The sequence below is a fragment of the Misgurnus anguillicaudatus genome, chromosome 2 (assembly GCF_027580225.2).
Source record: "Misgurnus anguillicaudatus chromosome 2, ASM2758022v2, whole genome shotgun sequence".
Classification (NCBI taxonomy): domain Eukaryota; kingdom Metazoa; phylum Chordata; class Actinopteri; order Cypriniformes; family Cobitidae; genus Misgurnus; species Misgurnus anguillicaudatus.
In genome coordinates, this window is record NC_073338.2 from 17,475,997 (window position 1) to 17,499,853 (window position 23,857).

Sequence of the window (23,857 nt, forward strand, 5' to 3'; positions counted from 1 at the left end):
TTACCCTCGGGCCCGCATACGAGTGGGTCAAAAAACTCGTAACCCGACTCGTATGCGGGGCGGGATCTCCTTCCCCGAATCGCCAGGCGGCTGCCAGCAAACATCCCTGCTGGGTTCAGTTGGGTGCGTGCGTTCTGTCACGGTACGTATAAACCGGATTGTGGTATAAAAGGAAGAACCCAAACGCAGGGGAATGTATGAAAAATATAACTGTATTAGAATAAACTGAACAAAACAAACCCACGTGGGGGTAAAACAGAATATGAAATAATAACACTGTGTTGGAACACAAATCAAAAACTGAGAATCACAGGAACAGACAATGGAGTACATAAACACAGGATAACCAACAACGCACGCACACCACACAGAGAACACAAGGGCATTAAATAGACAGCACATCAATGGGGAACAGGTGAACATAATTAATCACTTAAGACATGATTACATAAGGGAGTAGGGTAAAAGTGACAAGACACTGGGAACACGTGTTACACATACATGATGTGAATACACACGTATTCCCACATAAAACAATGCTGCCCTGGTCCTGCCCTCTGGATAATAACCAAGGTCAGGCAAGACCATGACAGCCACAAAACACTGGGAACATGTGTCACACAGATATGATGTGAACACACGTGTTCCCACGTACACACACCCTGCTGCCCTGACCTTGCCCACAGAACATAGACCTGATCTACACTAAGGTCTGGCAAGATCACGACAGCAACAAGACACCGGGAACATGTGGCAGCCACACACAGAATGTGATCCCACATGTCCCCACACAGAACATGATACTGCCACGGTCCTGTCAGATGCACTCAGACCTACATCTAGCACGGATGTCTGACAGGACCATGACATTACTGTGCTCTGCGGCCCACAGTCACTAAAACACATCCAACACTCATACAATAACCTTGAGCAGTTTAATTTATAATAAATGCTGCTGAATTTAAAAATTCATAAATACTTTATGCTGCTTACAGTTACTTTGGTCATTGCTAAAAGCCTTCTTGCATCTGTGAATTTAAAACCTAATTACATTTCATTTACATTTAATTAAACATTAGTTACCTTAACTACCTGCACAGTAACTTAGGATGCTTGGATTTGAGTGAAACACTTTCTTGTTCTTAATTTTTTGCACAGGTTCACAAACTAGATTATTGATGGGAATTTGTTGTTTTTTAGTGATATTGTGATATACTGCATATGAACAAATGTCAATGGCAATACCACTGTTAGCCTGAGGATGGCAACATCTACACATATAACACCTGAACCTGACAGTGAGAAAGTCATCATCATGATATTTCAGTCAACATCACAAGCAGCAAACAAAGTGACTTCTACAGCTAAACACTTACATGACATTGGAGCTCAAATATGACTTTTCGGTTATTTATTTTATTAATTTTGAACTCGAATTCATATGGTAGGCAATTAAAATCCTTCATAAATCCTTTTCTTGTTGTACGTTTTTATAATTTTTTTATGAATGTCATTGATTGTGTTACTGTGCTTTTTATTATTACAGGATCATTTGGCAACGACGCTGTCAATCAACCAAAAAAGGACAGAACTGCCATTGAAGGAGAGCAGATTACTCTGAACTGTAAATATGAAACAGCTCAATCTGATCCATATCTTTACTGGTACATCCAGCGCTCAAACAACCTCCCTGAATATATACTGATGAGAAGCAAATATACATCAAGCAACAGCTCTGATTTTAAAGACAGATTTGATGCCAGATTGGACACAAAATCAGTTCGTCTGATAATTCAGGATCTTCATGTGTCTGACTCTGCTGTGTATTACTGTGCTCTGCAGCCCACTGTGCCTAAAACACATTCAACACTCATACAATAACACTGTGATCAAACAATCAAATTCATCTTCATAACAACAATACTGCAGTTTTAACTAACATCTCATTTGAACCACAATATATTAAAAAATGAAAAGTCATCTTAGGTTGTGTCATTTGGAAAGTTTAAGACTTGTGAAAAGGGTTTTGCTCTCTCAAACCCAGCTAAAAAAATCCTTATGATACCGGTTGCATGTGAATTGAGATCAGGTGGGGTGTGACTTGGGCTATCATTAGTTAATTGAAATCCAGAGATGCTGCTTCTTTCTTGATGATTTGGAAAGGCTTGGTTACTCTGAATGACAACTAAAGGTTAACTTTTAATTGTTAAATTTATAAGTGAATCAGGCCAATTAATTTGACTGTTTTATCACCATTAACAGATAGACAATATCATATGATCACATTATATCCTGGCATCCACTTCCCGTAACTTCAAATCTTGAATGTTCCAGGGAGTCTCATTAATCTTGATTGTGGAATTACTTTTACTGCACAGACTAAACATTTTTCATTTTTAAAATGAAGTGTGTGTGAGTGGCCTGAATTTTGTATAATACCACACAGCAAAATCCCCAGAGTTAAATCAACTCTGCTGGGTGTACATATTGTCCCAATCTTACAGAGAGTTAAAAAGTAACTCTGAAGCAGAGTTAAAAGCAGCAATCTGTAACTTTATCCTCTCTATCACCATCTGTGTTTGAAACCTAAAATTGCATTTTACATCTAACTTGTAGAATTTTTTTCTTAAAGGGGTCATATGATGAAAATGTTAGCATTGCCACTTTGTAGGTTTGAGCAAAAATGTGTCGTTTTGGGTGTGTTTTTTAAAATGCAAATGAGCGGATGAAGTGCAAACACTGATTACAATGATGGTGGTTTGTTGTAATTCAAACTCAATTGTGCTGTCAAGTCCTTCTTTTCTCTCTCTTTCTCTCTGCACTAAACGGCAGTGCAGTGGTTGGAGAGTTCAGATTAAGGAGGCGGTATTATTCTAATAAGATATCCTTATGACATCATAATGAAAGCCAAATTTCAATGACCTATTTTTGCTCACACCTACAAAGTGGCAATGCTAACATTTTCATCATATGACCCCTTTACCTTAGGTTTAGATGTTGGCTGTTTCATTTAAAGGGGACATATTATGAGATTTTTTTAAAGATGTAAACTAAGTCTAAAATAGGTCTGAGCAAGGGTGTGCCGTTTTGGGTGTGTAATTTAAAATGCAAATGAGCGGATGAAGTGCAACCACTGATGATGGTGGTTTGTTGCAATTGAAACTCAATTCTGCTGTGAAATATTTTCTCTCTCTCTTTCTCTCCATACTAAATGCTTGTGCTGTGGTTGGATAGTGCAGATAAAGGGGGCGGTATTACCTTATTCTGACATCACAATAAGGGCCAAATTACAATGACCTATTTTTTCACATGCTTGCAGAAAATGGTTTACCAAAACTAAGTTATTGGGTTGATCTTTTTAACATTTTCTAGGTTGATAGAAGCACTGGGGGCACAATTATAGCACTTAAACATGGAAAAAGTCAGATTTTCATAATATGTCCCCTTTAAAGTCACCATTATTGTGATCAGTGGTTGTTTTACTAGGACTTGACTCTTATTTGTTAATTTTTCCAACTGCCATAACTATGTTAGTTTAAAACATGTTTGTTATAACAAAGAAAATACAACAGTACAATTCCATAGTTGTGTTTAGTACATAAAGTCTAAACATCATCAGCATCTAGAAAACTTATGTGCAGGTATAGTGTTTACACACTTATCAGAAGTATTCTTCTCAATTAATTGTGTGAAACTATATTATAAAATACAGCACCCTCATAACAGTTTGTCATTTTGAAATGCTGATACTCAAAATTTGACGAAAGAGTAGCGTACACACACAAACATCAAGAATCAGAGTATAAATCACAATGATGGTGAAAATAAAATGAAAAGCTTCATGCTGCAATGCATGATGGGTATCAACAAATTACAAATCTTATCCAAAACTCCCAGAATGCACTGTGGCAGGAATAAATAATGAACATTGTTACCATTTTCTTAGTCTCGCGTAGCCAGACCTTCAATACTGAAGGTCTGGTGTTTTTCGTAGCCTTTTCTGGACAAAGCCCGCCCACGAGCTGTTTGACCGACATGTCACGCAACCAATCACAGTTTGTTTCATCTAGCGTCACGTTTCGGACTCCTCACAATAACGAGCCGGCTGGCAACAAGTCAGTTATTGAAATGACCAGCCGCAACCGATTAGCATCTAAATAAACAACATTACTCACCATAGGACAACGTTGTGCACTTCATCAACAGCCACACCAATGAGACGCTCCCGTTAAACGTCTGTTTGAAGCATATCTCTCCACTTTTTAACACATACAAGCAATTCAGGAGAACTGAACTTTTTGACTCCACTAACTGCCTCAAGCAAAACTCTTGGACGTCTTTTAGAGAGTCGATGCCGCAAACTTTGCATATTTTTAAGAATCCAATGTTTAACTGATCATGATAACTGCTCATTATTATCCACGTGAACACTCTCTTCACTCAATGGAACGTCAGAGCTTTGTTTTCCAGGGACCGAAACTAATCGCGACACTCGCGTCTCCTGGAAATCCGTTTTTTTTCAACCAATCAAAGCCGACTTTAACATTCTCACAGGGTTTCCAGAAAAGTGTACGAAAAACATCAGACGTTCAGCCAACAGTTTGTGGGCGTGACGTCTGAGGCTGAGACTACCATTTTCTTTGTCACCCTTGTTGAGATTCATACTCTGATTCTTGATGTTTGCACTGATTTACAATCAGCCAACAGCACAAAAATTCATCACTTCAGAGTCATTATCCTGCAAGCAAGCCTACGAGGGTCCTTTATGGGCCCACTTAGGGCCAGCCTAAGGGCCCCATGCAGGTTTGCTCACTGGCAAAACGTTGGCCCCTTAGAGCTGACCCTGCATGGGCAGCTCTCACTTAGCCCCCAGAAAGTCCTCATACAGCAAAATCCCCAGAGTTAAATAAACACTTCTGGATGTATATATTGTCCCATCTTACAGAGTGTTAAAAAGTAACACTGAAGCAGAATTAAAAGCTTTGTTATCCTCTTTCTCACCATCTCTGTCTGAAACATAAAATTGCATTTTACATCTTGTAGAGTCACTTTCTTACTCAAGGTCATTATTGTGATCAGTGTTTGTTTTAGTTGAACTTGACTCTTGACTCTGCTCTTGTTCAGTCTTTTTGATTGATATAACTTTGTGTGTTTAAAGGGGCCATGGCACAAGACTTTTTTAAGATGTCAAATAAATCTTTGGTGTCCCCAGAGCACATATGTGAAGTTTTAGCTCAAAATATCATATAGATAATTTATTATAACATGTTAAAATTGACACTTTGTTGATGTGTGCAAAAATGTGCCGTTTTGGGTGTGTTCTTTAAAATGCAAATGAGCTGATGAAGTGCAAACACTGATCTCAATGATGGTGGTTTGTTGTAATTGAAACTCAATTGTGCTGTCAAGTCCTCCTTTTCTCCCTCTTATTCTCTGCACTAAATAGCAGTGCTGTGGTTGGATAGTGCAGATAAAGGGGGCGGTATTATTCTAATAAGAGCTCCTTATGACATCATAAAGAGGGCCAAATTTCAACGACCTATTTTTGTATGTGCTTGTAGAGAATGTTTTACCAAAACGAAGTTAATGGGTTGATAGAAGCACTTGCAACCTAATTATATCACTTAAACATGGAAAAAGTCAAATTTTCATGCCAGGGCACCTTTAAGACATGTTTGTTATGACAAAGTAAAGACAACATTGTAACTCTTTGGTGGTTGTTTGTACATAATATCAAACCTCATCATATATATCAACGCTGCCCGATGAAACTCATGTATGTCCAAAAAAGTTACTTTTCAGGAAGTGAAAAAAACACAGTATATCAAAAGTAGTTAAATGTAGCGTTGTCATACTTGGTACGGCATCTTTACATGTAACCATATTCTTGCCAGTATAATGATATAATCCACATTTGACCAAAATTGAGTTTAAATGGACATACATGCATATTTTACAGTAGATGGTCGATACGCGTTCTTCTGATCATTAATTAGAATGCCCAAGTCGCGTTTCATATTGACAGATGAATACGCTCAGTTTATTAAATAGCCTACGTCTTAGTTAAATACACTTACTTTATTTAATATTAATTATAAGTGTATTAAATGTCTCTTGCAAGCTATGAAGGGACAATGAATCAATACACTGACATGGGAATGCTAGACAGCAGGGGCGTCAGTTTGTGTTGAAAAGTGGTGGGGACAAAAGTTCAGATTACTGCAGGACGGGGAAAATATTGAATAACGGCGCATCAAAAATGGGCATAGCGTAGGCTAGTCAACAGCGTTTAGTCAATGATTGCAATGAATTTCATTACATATGTAAGAAAACACACCATAAGCATACAACGCAACATATATGACCCTGGACCACAAAACCAGTCTTAAGCATCGCTTGATTTTTCAGAACATTTTAATGTTTGAAAGCTTAGACTCTCTACTTTCTGCAGATATGCACCACTTTGAAATATGTTTTACTGTAAGAAAGTTATTTACACTTAATTTACACTTATTTACACTATCACCCCCCCACAATTTTTAATATGATTTAATATTCACATATTTAATATTTTTCAAGTATGACAAACATGGGCAAGTCTTATATCAAATGAAAGCTCTCACTCTCAGGAATAAGGCTACAACATTATTTTTGTTCTATTGTCATCACATTCAATAATCGTTGAATGAATAATGAGGTAAAAAAAATCGTCTTTTGTAAACATATGGGAAACTTGAGTGTGAACTGCCTCAGATAGCACAGATAGCCACAAATGATACACCAGCTTTTCTCTTAGGTCCTACTCTAAAAAATGAGTCCATTCACAGCATTTTATTTGGTTGTGTGCATAATTAATCCCTTTCTATTTATTATATGTGCAAAACAAAAAATGTATATTTACATGAAAAATGTATTTTCACACCCTTCAGTAAAATAAGAATAACTTTTGAATGCGACATGCTAAAGAGATCATTCTTTTTTGGGGTGTTTACTGTCTGCTGCTGGTAACAACCAGAACTGTCTGCAGTCTGCTAGAGCATCCAGAACCAGAGTTATACACTATCAAAGACAGTATTTACAACATGAAAAACGAAAATTTGGTGTTTTATCATATGAAAAACAACATAAATAACACTATTTGTCACAAACAGCAGCTTATTATGTAACTTCAAAGGGTTTTCTGCAAAATTATATAAAGATATAGCATTTATTCCACTGTATGTGGTTATGGGAGCACCTCAAATATGTTTAGACTCAAATTAAATACAAAAAGGGTATTATACCTTTACCTCGATGAAGGAAAGATATTGTCTCACAAGCTATGTTTATTAGGCTATATCCAGTGCTGAGCTTCGAGGAAACTTTACGAGACCGGCGAGACACTTCCCAGGCGGGAGATACGTGGCGTGATTGACAGCTTTGACACCAAATGGATATACATGAAAATCAGATGACATGATTTCACAACTTTTCATTGACCATTTAGGTAGGGTTGAGATATGGTGACTGTGGAGGCCATTTGAGAGTACAGTGAACTCATTGTCATGTTCAAGAAACCAGTCTGAGATGATTTGCCCTTTATGACATGGCGCATTATCCTGCTGGAAGTAGCCATCAGAGGATGGGTACACTGTGGTCATAAAGCGATGAACATGGTCAGAAACAATACACAATTCTCAATTGGTACTAATGGGCCCAAAGTGTCAAGAAAATATCCCCCATACCATTACACCACCACCACCAGCCAGAACCGTTGATACAAGGCAGGATGGATCCATGCTTTCATGTTGTTGACGCCAAATTCTGCAGAAATCAGTACTCATCAGACCAGGCAATGTTTTCCCAATCTTCTATTGTCCAATTTTGGTGAGCCTGTGTGAATTGTAGCCTTAGTTTCCTGTTGTTAGCTGTCAGGAGTGACACCCGGTGTGGTCTTCTGCTGCTTTAGCCCATCTGCCTCAAGGTTCTACGTGTTGTGCATTCAGAGATGCTCTTTTGTATATCTCGGTTGTGATGAGTGGTTATTTTGAGTTACTGTTGCCTTTCTATCAGCGTGAACCAGGCTGGCCATTCTTCTCTGACCTTTGGCATCAACAAGGCATTTGCGCCCACAGAACTGCCCCTCACTGGATATTTTCTCTTTTTCGGACCATTTTCTGTAGATCCCAATAGTAGATCAGCAGTGTCTGAAATACTCAGACCAGCCTGTCTGGCACCATCAACCATGCCACGTTCAAAGTCACTTAAATCACCTTTCTTCCCCATTCTGATGCTCGGTTTGAACTGGAACAGATTGTCTTGACCATGTCTACATGCCTAACTGCATTAGGTTGCTGCCATGTGATTGGCTGATTAGAAATTTGCATTAACGCGCAGTTGGACACGTGTATCTAATAAAGTGGCAGGTGAGTGTATATTTAATAAAAAAAGTAATTTTCATTATTTATTTATGCTGCAGTGCATTCTAGGAGTCCTGGATGAGATTTGTAATTTGTTGATACCCAGCAGCATAACGCTTTTCATTTTATTGTCACCATTGTTGTGATTCATACTTGGATTCTTGATATTTGTGTGTCTACATTATAAAGTGGTTAATTTTAAGTGTCAGTGTTTTAAAGTTCTTCAGAAAGACAAACCGTTATAGACGGTTTCAGCAGTAACAACATAAACAAGCGGCTGTCGCGGTCCGCACGTAACTTCCGCTAAACTCCGCTAATAATAAATAACCAAAAAGTACTTTAAATGTAGTTTATTTATATAACAAGCAAAAGACAACAACACATAGATTACCTAGGAAACCAAAACATTTGTTATTTTCGACGAGGCATTTGTTCAAGAGATCAGTTTAGCAACTAGTCAGATCATTAAAAAAACGAAACCGGAAGTAAAGTTCGGATCCAGACATGTATCACGTGCGTTCGATGAAACCGTCTATAAGAGTGCTGGATCTCATACTGTAGTATCACATTATTGTCAGAGAAATATCCTTCTGATAAGTGTGCAAACATTAAATGAATACATAAGTTTTCTATATGATGTTTAGACTTTATGTACAGTATCAACCACCATCAAAAAATTGCTCTATAGCCTTTTCCCTACCGTAAGAAACATGTCGTTAACACACAAAGTTATAGCAGTAAAAAAACTGAACAAGGTGGGAGTCTAGAGTCAAGTTCAATTAAAACAAACACTGGTCACAATAATTGTGACTTTAAATGAAACTAAATCTAAACCTAAAGTAAGAAAATTACTCTACAAATAAGATGTAAAATGCAATTTTATGTTTCAGGCAGAGATGGTGAGAAAGAGGATAACAGAGCTTTTAATTCAGCTTCAGTGTTACTTTTTAACACTCTGTAAGATGGGACAATATATACATCCAGCAGTGTTTATTTAACTCTGGGGATTTTTCTATGTGAGGACTTTCTGGGGGCTAAGTGAGGGCTGCCCATGCAGGGCCAGCGGTCAGCGCTAAGGGGCCAACATTTCGCCAGTGAGTAAACCTGCGCTGGGCCTTTAGGCTATGCCCATACAGGGCCTTCGTAGGCTTAGTTGCAGGGTACTGACAGTGCCAATGAAACCTTTTTTTTTTAGGTAATCGTCCTAATACTCGTTTCTTCCCTGTGCCACAGGCCAAAAACACGCAAGTAAGGCAAATTGGAAATACCAAATTGTCCCTCCCCCAACTTGTGTATGAATAAACTTGTCTGAATAAAACTTGTGCATGGATTACCAGGTTCTCGCCATGAATATAGACATAGGTCCTGGAATGGAGTTAAGAAATAAAGGAAGGAAGGAATACTCGTTTCTATATGCCGAAAACTAAGTGGTGTGAAAGCAGCTTATGACTCCCAGCATGCATTGGTTCATGAATAAATTATGTAGATGATCTGTCAAACTATTTAATTTTTGCTGTTGTTTTTTGTTAAGACTTTTAGTAGCTTGTGTAACAGGTACCGTAGCAACGGCACTGTAAAGAACAGATTAATTCCTGTAAAACAGGAGAGAAATGAGGAGACAGCGTTCAGGTTTGAGCTCTCTGCAGTAATTTATTTTTCTGAATTTCCTTCAGCAAACACCTCTATTGTTAAGAGTTATTTTATGTTTCACATATTACATGTTCAGTGTCTCTTTAACATAACAATGAATTTTCAGTTTCTATATCATTACAAAATCCATAATAAAAGAAATCTCTTTGCACCAAATACATGTTCACTTACTCTTTGTTCCTGTATTTTACCCTATTTATCAAAATGAACTGCAAAGACAATGGTAATATTCACCAGCTATTTTTAAAGATACTTGGAATCTTTCACTCACAGTGTTTTATCAGTATCATGTTAATATAGTACTGCAAAATCATGCTCAAAACTAATACATTGATTAAAATGGTGACTTTACACTTCATTTTTTTAACTGTAAACATTTTTGTATAGACTTATTAAACAAAAACATTTTCAACCAATGGTGAAAAACTAACAAACAGTGAGTTAATCATATCTGTTAACCTTACAAGCTCAAAAAACATCTTGTGGTTTATGTACATGAGAAAGTGTGTGTTTTGAACTGACTCGTTTCAAACTCATTATAAACAAAATCATTAACAGACTCTGATGAAAATTATTTCACCAAAACAGTCCACCCTTATCCCATTTACATTTCAGCATGACCAAATTCTACACCTGATGTGTTTTTGTACATTTACCCACCTGTAAAACAGGAGAGAAATGAGGAGACAGCGTTCAGGTTTGAGCTCTCTGCAGTAATGAGAAACTCACAACTCACGCAGCTACAGTAAACCTGTCACCCGACACTGCCCCCTGCTGGCCTGGAGCAAACACTACTCAATTAACTTTAAAACAGGAAAAGTCACATAAAAATAGAACCCTTTGGATACTTATATTTTCTTTCTTTAAAAGAAATACAATAAACTGTTTTCAAATAAAAGACAATAGTTGTGAATATTCTTAAAAACACAAATACAACACTTTTGTGGTTGTCACACACTCCCCGGCAAAAAGAAATGGGTCCCACCATTTTCTGCTCATCTTTTAACTAAAACTCTCTTTTCTCTTTTAACAGGCAACAGGAACTGGTAATAGGTATGGTGGTGATGTTAAGGGGTAAGGCATGTATGTAAATAGTGGGTAAATGGTAGAATATGAGTTTAGTGGATAGGTTGGTGTTGGATAGGGGATAAGAGAGTGCATGGGTTGAGTGGTTTGAGTTGTAGTGTAAGCAGGTGATTGTAAGTGTGTGTTTGCCATATTAACTGTGGCTTGTGTTGTCAGTGAGGGCTGACCCAGGTTCTCATATGTAAAAATCTGTCTAGGTCGTCTGTCTCGACTTGACCTCCTGACCTCGGCCCGGTTGTCTGGCACCGGATTGGCTGGAGCCTGTTCCTCCTGGATGGGCTCTGGAGCCTCATCATATCCATCTTGTTCCTCAGGTCCCGCAACAACAGACTGGTCTTCATCCTCTGCTGGTTCCTCCATCTCTGCGTCGTTTTCAGGCATCAGGTCTGTTTCAGGTAAGTATTGTATCCTAACTCTCTCTTTTTCCTGTACAGGTACTGAAGTTGGACTACCCCGAGTGCTGGGAATTCGTCGTTGTGGGGCTGCAGCGGGTATCTCCTGTATCCTTTCTGTTGGTAACCTCAGCCAATAACGATGGCCATCTGAGTCATCATCAGAATTTGAGTCTGAATCTGATTCTTCCTGCAGATCTGCCTGTTCTGGCACGTTGGTACGTCGAGTCTGGCATTCACTTTTCTTTGTGTTCTTTTCAGGAGCGTCATGGCATGGAGGAGCTTCAACTGGAAGGTCATTTACTAATAAAAGCAAATTGCGGTGTAGTGTTCTTGTCTTCCTCTTGTCCCCAGACTCAGGGTGAACTACATACACTGGGTTATCCGCGAACTGTTCCTTAACAACGTAGATGGACTTTTCCCAGTATGACCGTAGTTTTCCTGGGCCACCTCGCTCACTGAGGTTCCTGACTAGGGTTTAATATTTTCCCGAAAATTAGATCAAATCAAATCCCGGGAAAAGACGACCCATTTCCCGGGACTCCCGGGAAATAGCTGTTTTTTTGCACAAGTAATTTATCAATAATATCATTCAAATATGCGTTCCCAACATGTTTTATATTATTTGTATCATTATTAGGGCAAGAAACACAGTTTATGTCCATATCAACAATGTTTTTTGCAATGATCAATTCTGCTGCGGATCAAGTGAGCTGCGTGCGTGACAGCCTGCCGTAGCGAAATGCCAGGTGGATTGTCTGTGACTTCTGAAAATCTTTAAAATTATAAAACTATAATTTAGAATAACTGAGGAATAATCACTCGAAGTTAAGCAACAATTTCTTTATTAGGGCAGGTATATTTCTCTTTTAAATAAATATAGGCTACAAGTTTTGACTACCCTAAATAAAGCAAACGACCCACAGAAAAATGCAACTGTGCACGGCAATAAATAAAGAAAGAGCCATGCCAATGTAGACTAAAACTGAATTTAAATAATAATTTAAAAAACTACAACAAAAGCATAAACACAAACAGTAACACTGCCGCAATAGGGCAATTTCGCGCAAAACTGTCACTTACAAGTTAAGCAACAATTTCTTTATTACGGCAGGTAAATTTTTCTTTTAAACATAAAACAATTTTAACTGAATAAAAGCAAACGACCCACAGAAAAATGCAACTGTGCACGGCAATAATTAAAGACAGGGCCATGTAGACTAAACCTGAATTGAAATGATAATTTAAAAACTAAAACAAAAGCATAAACACAAACAGTAACACTGTCGCAATAGGGCAATTTCGCGCAAAACTGTCACTCACAAGTTAAGCAACAATTTCTTTATTAGGGCAGATATGAAGAGTTTCGTTGCAAAACGAGATAAATCCATTTTTAACATTTTTGTCAAAACATGTTTAATATTATGTTATCATGTTATTATTTTGTTTTATGGTGCTACTTAGCCGTATTTGTTAAGTTATGAAGGTTTAAATCAAAGCAAACCAACTGCAGTTGAATTGAAATTAATTGGAATGCACAACCAAAAAACGTGATTTCTGAACAATTAAAAAAACGGTGGTTATCTCGTTTTGCAACGAAACTCTTAATATATTTTTCTTTTAAACATAAATTTAAACTAAATAAAAGCAAACGACACACAGAAATGTGCAACTGTGCACGGCAATATTAAAGACAGGGCCAGGCCTATGTAGACTAAAACTGAATTTAAATAATAATTTAAAAAACTAAAACAAAAGCATAAACACAAACAGTAACACTGTCGCAATAGGGCAATTTCGCGCAAAACTGTCACTTACAAGTTAAGCAACAATTTCTTTATTAGGGCAGGTATATTTTTCTTTTAAACATAAAACAATTTTAACTGAATAAAAGCTCAGAAATGTGTAAATGTGCACGGAAAGATTAAAGACAGAGCCATGCCTACGGTAAAACAGAATTAAAATAATAATTTAAAAACTAAAACAAACGCATAAACAGTAAAACTGCCGCAATAGGGCAATTACAAGCGAAAGTGTCACTCACATTATCAGCATTGCATTTCAAACCATTTTTGTTTCTCACCTTGCCCTTCATTTATTTAATTTTTTTGGAAATGTGCTTTTAAAAAGCAGAGAGCGTCGATGGACTCAGGCGGTTTCGTATTTTTGTAACAAATTGGCCGCAAATAGAGAACGCTCTCTCCACCTCCACAGATGTAGCCTGAATAGTGCTAAGAGCATCAAACAGCTGTTGCAGGTGGGTTGGTCTCCTTTTGGTGGCTTCGAAGAGGGAAAACTCTTTGTTTAGAATGCTCATGAAGTCACCGTCTTTCATTTCCTCTGAGGCTGGCTTAGTGGTCATTGAAAAAGCCAGCTGCAAATCTAATCTAGCGCACGTTTATATAAAAAAATATATATATAAATTTCCCGTTTCCCGTCATAACTTTTCCCGGGAATCGGGAAATAGTCTTGATAAGATTTCCCGGGAATCCCGTTTCTCGGGATTAAACCCTATTCCTGACTAAGACCCTATCGCCAGGCTGTAGTACCACTCCTCTTGCTTTCTTGTCGTAAAGCACTTTGCCTTTTGCACTGGCCTGTCTGCTGTTCTCATTGGCTATTCGATAAGCTTCAGACATCTGCTTTGCCCACTTCTTTGCATATCCTTTTGGCGAGTCAGAGTCTGTCTCTTCAACCAAGCCGAATAGTAAATCAATGGGAAGGCGGGGATGGCGGCCATAAAGAAGAAAGAAGGGTGAGAAGCCTGTCGACTCGTGCCGAGTACAATTGTACGCATTTACAACTTGTGGGATTTGATCTTTCCATCGTTCCTTTTCTTTATCCGACAATGTTCTTAGCATCTGGAGTATCGTCCGATTAAAACTTTCCGCAGGGTTTCCCTGGGGATGGTATGGTGATGTTCTTGAATGACGGATACCTGACAGCTGTTGAAGTGTACGAAAGAGCTCATTCTCAAATTCACGGCCTTGGTCGTGGTGTAACTTTGATGGATATCCGAAGCGTAGAATGAAATCATTAAAGATGCGCTCAGCTGCAGTCTTGCCACTCTTATTTTTTGTTGGGTAAGCTTGAGCGAATCTTGTAAAATGATCAACGACCACAAGAATATATTCATAGCCACCACGACTGGTCTTTAGATGTAAATAGTCAATACACACCAACTCTAGTGGTGAGCTTGATGTGATATTACCCATTGGGGCGCGAACATGAGTAACTGGCTTCTTTTATTTTATGCATGGACACTTCTTAGTGACGTGGTCCTCGATCTCTCTGGCCATAAAAGGCCAATAGAACCTGGTTCTGGCAAGGTTAAGTACCCTTTCTGTACCAACATGGGCCATTTCGTTATGGAGTTTTTTCAAAACAAGGTGTTTGTACTTGGCAGGGAGCACCAACTGCTTTCTTTCATTAGCACGTCTGTATAGGAGACCATTCTCCAAAACTAGCTTTCCCCATTCATGGAATAGTCTTTTGGTGGCTCCACTAGCAGCTTTCCGTATCTCGTCAGTTAAAGGTGTACCAGCCTCTTTTAACTTGATAATTTCACTGATGGCTTCATCTGCATGTTGTGCTTCCACAAGTTCACTCTGGCTAATTGCATTTAAGTGATCGAAGGAGAGATGGGTCAGCTTGGGAGGAGATGTTGAGAGCTGCCACCCAGGCTACATCTTTCTGTTTGGCTACTTTACTTCCATCCCATACTGCATGAACCACGTCTTCGGTACACTCTTTGGTACAGGACTCCGCATAAGCATCAATGTCCAAAGGGAGACGTGACAGCGTGTCAGCGTCTATGTTGGACTTCCCCGGTCTGTATTTTATGTCAAATCTGAAGCCGGAGAGTTCCCCAACCCACCGATGGCCTACCGCATTTAGCTTTGCTGTGGTCATAACGAAGGTCAGTGGATTGTTGCCTGTATAAATTGTGAAGTGGGGTGCATAAAATAAGTAATCTCTAAACTTTTCACACACAGCCCACTTCAGGGCAAGGAACTCTAGTTTCCCACTATGCAGATGGTAGTTTCGCTCAGCTGCAGTCAAAGTCCTAGACCCGTACCCAATAACTCTCAACTTGCCATCCTGGTGTTGATAAAGAATTGCGCCCAGCCCCTGGTCTGAAGCATCGGTGTGTAATACGAAAGGTGAGTTGAAGTTAGGGTATGCTAACACAGGGGGGCTAACAAGGAGAGACACAAGTTGGTCAAGGGCTTTCTGGTGTTCGGTGGCCCACTCTACAGGTGTTCTGGATGGTAATTGTGGACTTTTGCTTTTACCATGTGCTACAGCTGCGTGTCCTGGCTTGACTTGTAGTAGCTCATAAATGGGCTTTGCTATCCTTGAAAAGTCCTGAATGTAGGAGCGGTAGTAGCCCAGGAATCCGGTGAGCTTTCTCACATCTCCCACTGTCTGTGGTGTCCTACTGGTCAACGACCGCACGGCATCCAGGTCTTTGGGATCTATCCTCACTCCCTGAGCTGACACAAGACGACCCACATATCTCACTTCCTTTCGAAATAGCTCACATTTTTCAGGTCTTAGTTTCACCCCATGTCTCTGAAGAGCTTGGAGTACTTTGCGGACACCTTCCACGTGCTCATCAACAAGGGTTTTTGCATAGCAAAGTACGTCGTCAAGATACGGAAGACAGCAATCATCTCTCAAGGAACCCAACATCTCCTCCATACTCTGCTGAAAGGCCGCGGGGGCGTTAGAAAGGCCAAATGGGATACGAACCCATTCATACAGCCCCCAGGGGGTAATGAAGGCAGTGAGATGCTGGGAGTCTTTGGCGATAAAACCCTGATGGTAGGCCTTTCCTTGATCGAGGATACTGAACCAGGAATAGCCTCCGAGGGTATCAGTCAGGTCTTGTATCCTAGGTAACGGATGTCGATCAGGGATGGTCTTCTGATTCAAGAGACGATAATCTATGCAGAGGCGGAGTGTACCATCCTTTTTTCGGACGCAGACCACTGGTGCAGCATAAGAGGACTTTGATTTCACAATCCAGCCTTTCATGAGCAGATCTTGTACATACTCTTTCACCTCTTTGAACAGTGGTTTGGGGACCGAGGAGTAGGCTCTCTGCACTGGAATTTCGTCTTTGAGGGCGATTGACATCTGTAGACTAGGAATACATCCAATATCATGACTGTCTCGTGCAAAAACAGCTGATTCTTCCCACAGCATTTTCTTGACTTTCTAATGTTCCTTATCACTAAGGTGGCTGAGGTCCACAGGGGGCTGCCACAAGGCTGAAGCAGTTTGAGCAGCTGGTGTTGTGGTTGCCGTAACTACTACTCCTCTGGGCCTAGAACTCTCTAGTGGATCGGCCTCAATCACCCTAGCCACAGTCTAGACGCTGCCAAGGGTTGTCTTTCTTGGAATAGTTACAGAATGTTTAGTGTTATTTCTCACTGGTATAATGACATAAGGTCTCTTTGCAGTCTGTATTTCTAGTAGGCCTTCCTCAATCTCAAGCTCTGAGAGGTGTGCACTGTTTCCATCAGGTTCAAACAAGAGGAGAGGGTCTGACTGCACTGCCGCGGATGGGATCTGGCACTTAACCCAGGCCACTTGTCCAGCTGTAACCACAGTGTCATAATTGCCAGTTCTTAACAGTCTCTGATACAAGGAGGGTTTGTCAGCCTGTATGAAGTTCACCAGCAGCTCAACTTTATCAGCAGGGACAGATATTGCATCAGAAAGGAGCGTGGTGAGGGCTGGAACGAGTTCTGCTGGCCGATTTTGAATCACTTCCTCTAACACATTAAATCCAATTAGTGGCTGTGCAAGCGGGATGCTACAAATGAGGAAAGGCACCATGATAGACTGGCTTAAAGCACCATTCCCACTGAAGCGGACTGCAATGAGGACCCAGCCATCAAAAGGGAGGATTTCTCCATTTACAGCGTGCACTTCCAGCTCTTCTCTCTCATTAAATATTTCACTGAGCGGCCTAATGGGTGCGTCTGGGAGATACTTCTCTTTCCAGCTTTTGTCAATCATGCTCACCTGAGCTCCAGTGTCTAGTAAGGCGTTGACTGTCAAGCCATTAAGGTCACATCGCGCAAGGGCTTTGGCCCCTATAAACTTGGCTAGGCGCCTACTTGTTTGGGTCGGTAGGGAAAGGGGGGATTGGAGATTGACTTGTTCATTGTTTTCATTTGAGCTCTGATTAGCTAGACTTGTCTTTGTATGATTCTAAGAGCCCCATACGTTACACTCAGCACTGTGGGACTGAACGTGAAGCCAGGTCACTACTTGTCCCGGGGCAGGGACCGGCTCCAGTTTTCAGAACGCTTGGGCTTCTTCAAACAGCCTACTGCTCTGTGGCCGTCTTCCCCACAGTAAAAACAATGAGTGCACCCTGGCCGATTCTGTTCGAGGCAACTAGCACAGCTATTTGATCTGGCTTTCTTTTGATCCACTTTGACTTGGCAATGATGGCAAGATTCTGGGTTTTGAATCCACTGTGGTCGTTGCAGCAGTTCCACTTTATTCATTAACTCCTCTACTTTCTCAGTTAACTGTTGGAGTGCATCAGTCTTTGGCTGTTTATCTTGTCCATCTTTCTTTGTGCTGCTGCTTTGTACTGCTGCAACTTCAAGCTCTGTGCTATGCACGTTTACTTGTTTCTGCTTCACAGCTGACCCCAGACGTCTCTGTCTCTCATTCTCAGTATTTGTTATTTTCATCATTTGTTTTAGGATTGTCTCATCAGTCACACTGCTATCTGAGAGAAATGGTTTAAGTTCTCGACGAATGTCATTATGCTTATGGCTGAGGCCCTGATATATGGCATGTAGGAAAATGTCTTGAACTGTGTTTGCATTGTATTTGACTTCTGTGTCAGCGTATTTTGAAGCAAACAGGATCTTTTGTTTGAGACCTATTACACGGTATAAGAACTGTTGTGGAGTTTCACCGTCATTTTGTGTTGTGCACATAAGCTCTTGGAAATGTTCTGTGTTGCTTCGCCCCCCTAAATGGGACTGCAGAAAGCCTTTCAGCTCGTCAATTGTCAAATCATCCTTGTGCTTTAGCATGTCTTTTAAGTTTCCAGATTTAATGACTCTGAGAACGCCTCTCAGTATCTCAGTCTCACTGAATCGTTCTTTAACACCTTCATCGATTTGTCTGCATATGCTATTGTAGCTTAAATCTGAGCTCTGATCACCAATCTGTCCACCTTGAATCTTGAACTCACGACAAAGCAGTGAAAGGTCTCGAAGGGGGACGACTCGATCATGTCTTCCTTGTGGATGTTGTTCAGGTTTGTGAGTGTTGTTATATTGTAGTGTAGATTGTACTGGTGTAGGTGTGAGTGTAGGTGATGATGTGGGGTTGTTTATGTATTGTAGGACTTTGTTGCTAAGCTCAGCGTAGCTAGAAAGCATTCTCTGTAACTCTGTGTCAGTGTTCTGTGTAGTTTTGACATCAGTGTGTGTGAAAGGGGGATTAGTGATTGGTGAAGCAGTAGCTATGCTAACCGCAGCTGTGTGGGTAGTGTTAGTATTAGAACTAATGGCTGTCACGTTAGCAGTTGTCAGGTTATCAGTAGCTGTCTCTGGCTGACCTACTGTCATATCCCCTTTTGGTTGAGCATAACGAACCTCAATGACATTATTCACAGTATCATTAAGCTCTAACAACACTGCCATACCTGAATCCTCAGATTCCAACAAAGTGTCACTGTTCATAAAAGCTAGAATGTACTCAAAGCAGCCCTCTTCTTCACCAATCTGAAGCTTAGATGAATCCTTCCCTGGCACAGGACCAACACTCTGGGCTAGTTGGAAAAGTTCATTGGCCGTCAGCATGAGTAGATTCTTCTTGATGCTCCACACCAAGCCTTTTCTCTCAACGTCTGCCATGACTACTTTTCCCTCCTCCTCACAGTTGGTTGCTCTCCCAGGTAGCACTTTCACCAGTAGCTCTTGGTCTTCCACGTGTGCAGCACAGTGATAACCTCACAGGCAATTGGTCTGGTGAAGACAGGGCCTGTGCATCTGAGATGCTGGATGGTTGAGGTAGGTTGTATCTTCACGATCCAGAGATGAGGTGAAACACTGGCCTCACACATGTAACACCCAATCTTCCTTTAACTTCAAGGCGGGAAGAGGCGTCAGCTCCTGGAACATTACAATGCTAATTCTGGTCGTGCTTGTAGCCTACGCATATGCTGCCGTCCCCGTACGGGCCACCAAAAATCTGTAACAGGTACCGTAGCAACGGCACTGTAAAGAACAGATTAATTCCTGTAAAACAGGAGAGAAATGAGGAGACAGCGTTCAGGTTTGAGCTCTCTGCAGTAATTTATTTTTCTGAATTTCCTTCAGCAAACACCTCTATTGTTAAGAGTTATTTTATGTTTCACATATTACATGTTCAGTGTCTCTTTAACATAACAATGAATTTTCAGTTTCTATGTCATTACAAAATCCATAATAAAAGAAATCTCTTTGCACCAAATGCATGTTCACTCACTCTTTGTGCCTGTATTTTACCCTATTTATCAAAATGAAATGCAAAGACAATGGTAATATTCACCAGCTATTTTTAAAGATACTTGGAATCTGTCACTCACAGTGTTTTATCAGTATCATGTTAATATAGTACTGCAAAATCATGCTCAAAACTAATAAATTTATTAAAATGGTGACTTTAAACTTCATTTTTTTAACTGTAAACATTTTTGTATAGACTTATTAAACAAAAACATTTTCAACCAATGGTGAAAAACTAACAAACAGTGAGTTAATCATATCTGTTAACCTTACAAGCTCAAAAAACATCTTGTGGTTTATGTACATGAGAAAGTGTGTGTTTTGAACTGACTCGTTTCAAACTCATTATAAACAAAATCATTAACAGACTCTGATGAAAATTATTTCACCAAAACAGTCCACCCTTATCCCATTTACATTTCAGCATGACCAAATTCTACACCTGATGTGTTTTTGTACATTTACCCACCTGTAAAACAGGAGAGAAATGAGGAGACAGCGTTCAGGTTTGAGCTCTCTGCAGTAATGAGAAACTCACAACTCACGCAGCTACAGTAAACCTGTCACCCGACACTGCCCCCTGCTGGCCTGGAGCAAACACTACTCAATTAACTTTAAAACAGGAAAAGTCACATAAAAATAGAACCCTTTGGATACTTATATTTTCTTTCTTTAAAAGAAATACAATAAACTGTTTTCAAATAAAAGACAATAGTTGTGAATATTCTTAAAAACACAAATACAACACTTTTGTGGTTGTCACACTTGTTTTGTTAAGTTTTTTACTTTGCCTAAATGTTTTAATCCAATAGTATTTTACATTGTAAAAATAATCCTTTTTGTGTTGTGTTATTTTTAACAGGAATATGTACATAATTCAGGATCAGAATTTGTCAAATTGTACTTTTTGAACTCACCACTGGGTGGCGCCATCCCTTCAATCTTATTTAAGAGCATTCAATGATCAAAAAACATCCATAAGTACAGCAGAAATAAACAGAGACCAGATGAGTCACATCAGTTTAACTTTTACCTCTTCTAACTGAACAATGATGAATTATGTGATAATTTCTCTGTGTTTCACAGCATTTGATTTTGGTAAGAAATGCATGCAATTCATCTTTTAAATATTAGTTATTGTTTAAGATACATAGAAATAGAAATAACAAATTCTTAAAAAAAAGAGATCTAAACCTCAGATCATACGAACAAACAACTTTTCACATATCTTACACAGAAAACATGAACATACACTCATTTCAATGCAAGTCTGTCATTCAAGTGCTGAAAAAACGAGTAAATAATAGTTATATGACATTTAATGATTTTTTTTTCTGCAGGTGTGATGGCTGTGGATCAGATTGGGCCAAATAATGGTGCAGATATTAATGCTGGAGAGGGAGAGATTGTGACTCTGAGCTGCTCATATGATACCAGCAGCAATTTTGTTAGACTTTACTGGTACAGACAACATCCTAACAGTGAACCTCAGTATTTAATATGGAAAGAGGCTCGGTCATGGAGTGATACTGGTACTTCCACTGATCCTCGGGTTAAGTTGACTACATCACGAACATCCACTGAACTCATTATTACTGGTGTAACTCTGTCAGATTCAGCTCTTTATTACTGTGCACTAGCAGTTTTAGCCCAGTGATACAAAGTTTATGTGAAGCTGTACAAAAACTAAAATATGTTTTTCTCTTTGAACGTAAACCACATCAAAACCACAATCTGTCATACACAGAAAGTAATAAATTGAGTGAAAACACCTGTGTGATTATGATAAGACATTTTACTGAAACATATAATAATAAAAGAGTAAAAGACAATGTGCAACAACTATATTAATATATTTTATAATAAAATTGTAAACATCTTAGTCATTGGTGAATTTTGGTGTTATGTGTAACAGTGATGTTTTCTTACCAGTATTGATGTGGTATTTTATCTCCCCTAACCACTTTCCAAACAAAACCTGTTGACATTCTTAAAAATAAAATATAGGCAACAGTTAAACAGATGGTAATGAAGGAAATTTAATGAAGTATTTTAACATGAAATGAGCAGTATGTTTTCACAGCATTTATTATTTGTGTTAATACTAATATTATACTTATTCATTCACACAAGTTCATTGTGCATTAACTAACGTAAACATGTTTCATGTTTTACTTTGTAAAAGGTACCCCGGTAATAAACACATGTATGGTTTCATAGATTAGCACTGGGATTTTCAATATGAATGTGTCAATAAAAACAGTACAAATGGCATAGTTTTAATAAACTTGAAACAAAAACTTTTTTAATCTGAGGCTGCCATTTCGTTTTTCATCACTATAAATGTTGTCACATGGTTGTAATAAAACCTGTTCTATGAACGATACAGCAAGGAAAAAGTATTTAATTAGTAGATTTAAAAAAAATTAAAAGCAAAGAGTTATAAACACAGACAGACAGCAGGTGAAGGTATTTAGTCCGCATTTCATTAAAAATACAGCTTCAGGTCTTCTGTTCAGCTCATTAATGAAGAATAATAAAGAAAACATAATAATGAAACAAACTCAAAATAAAGGTGATCTTAGGTAAGAATGTGTGAGTGGGCAATAAAAAATTCTCACTATAATGAGGATACACGTGAACAGTGCAGTTCATAGATTAAAATAAGTATTACATGTTGTTATGTTGAAGTTATGAAAAAAAAATGTTTTTATCAATGAATTTTAGTAGTTGAAGGCAAATATAAAATATTAAAGCATACAAGTCTGCATAGTCAAGGTACCTTTTAAGATCAATTATAGATGGTTTTAGCGGCAACAACATAAACAAACAGCTTTTGTGGCCGAAACTTCCGGAAGACTTTCGCAAAGAATCAATCACAACAGAGTCCCTCTAGAATAGATTATTTTCTGATAACAATCAAAATAAATAACAAGTAAATCAATCATACATGTGTATCAACTAGATGTCTACTTGTGTCCAAAGAAATGTACCCAAAATGACCCAAATCACTTCCTTTTATTAAAACAAAAAGACCTAACCTGAGACAAACCCTTGGACTCAAGTTCGACACAGTGGCAATTTTTTTGGAACCCTAATGTAAGCAGCACCAACGTATGTGCAGTCTGCAGCCCCGCATGCACCAGTCAGACAGAAAGAAGCCCCAGTGGCCTCGTAACCAATTTGGTCCGCTGTTATTTTCATTTATCATCTGATGATGACACCAATAACCGCTAAAATGTGATTTCAAAATTGATTGACAAGTCAAGCTCAGCTAAATTAACCTACCGCCAGCCACATGATGTTACAAGGGCTCTATAGTTTGGGTCTTCTCGGGTCTGTTTGGCAAAAACACATTCATTTTACATTACCCGAGATCCGCAGCTTCTAATATTATACCCTACATGTGAAACCCATGAAAACCTTGAGTCAACTACTACACTAAGCTAACATTACTGTGTAAAATGAATGTATACAAAGTTAGATACAGATCCTGAATTCTTGCCTGGCTGCCGAACCTCTCCACACACATTTTAGACCCACTTCCCTTTCCCTAAGTGGTTATTTCACTTGTCAGGTCGCCATTGTAAATAAGAAACTGCTCTTAATGACTTGCCTGTAAAAATAAAGGTTAAAAAACACAATGATCCATAATCGCCAGTCGCCATCTCCCCTCATCTTTAAAAAAACGAAACATTTTTGACAAGTTATTTGTTCCAGACTGAAGAGAATTTTGGAACCTCACAGAGACTTTACAATAAAATCCCGAAGAGGGCGCTGTACAAACACTGCTGAAACA

At 39.0% G+C, this 23,857-nt stretch overlaps 1 gene segment (V, D, J or C); it reads left to right on the top strand.

Moving 5' to 3' along the window:
* The first annotated feature begins 19,423 nt into the window (after nt 1–19,423).
* LOC129441416 (T cell receptor alpha variable 14/delta variable 4-like) lies at nt 19,424–21,715 on the top strand. The segment is given in 3 exon segments: nt 19,424–19,466; nt 21,145–21,156; nt 21,399–21,715. Coding segments are annotated over 3 exon segments (372 nt in total).
* Nucleotides 21,716–23,857: the final 2,142 nt, after the last annotated feature.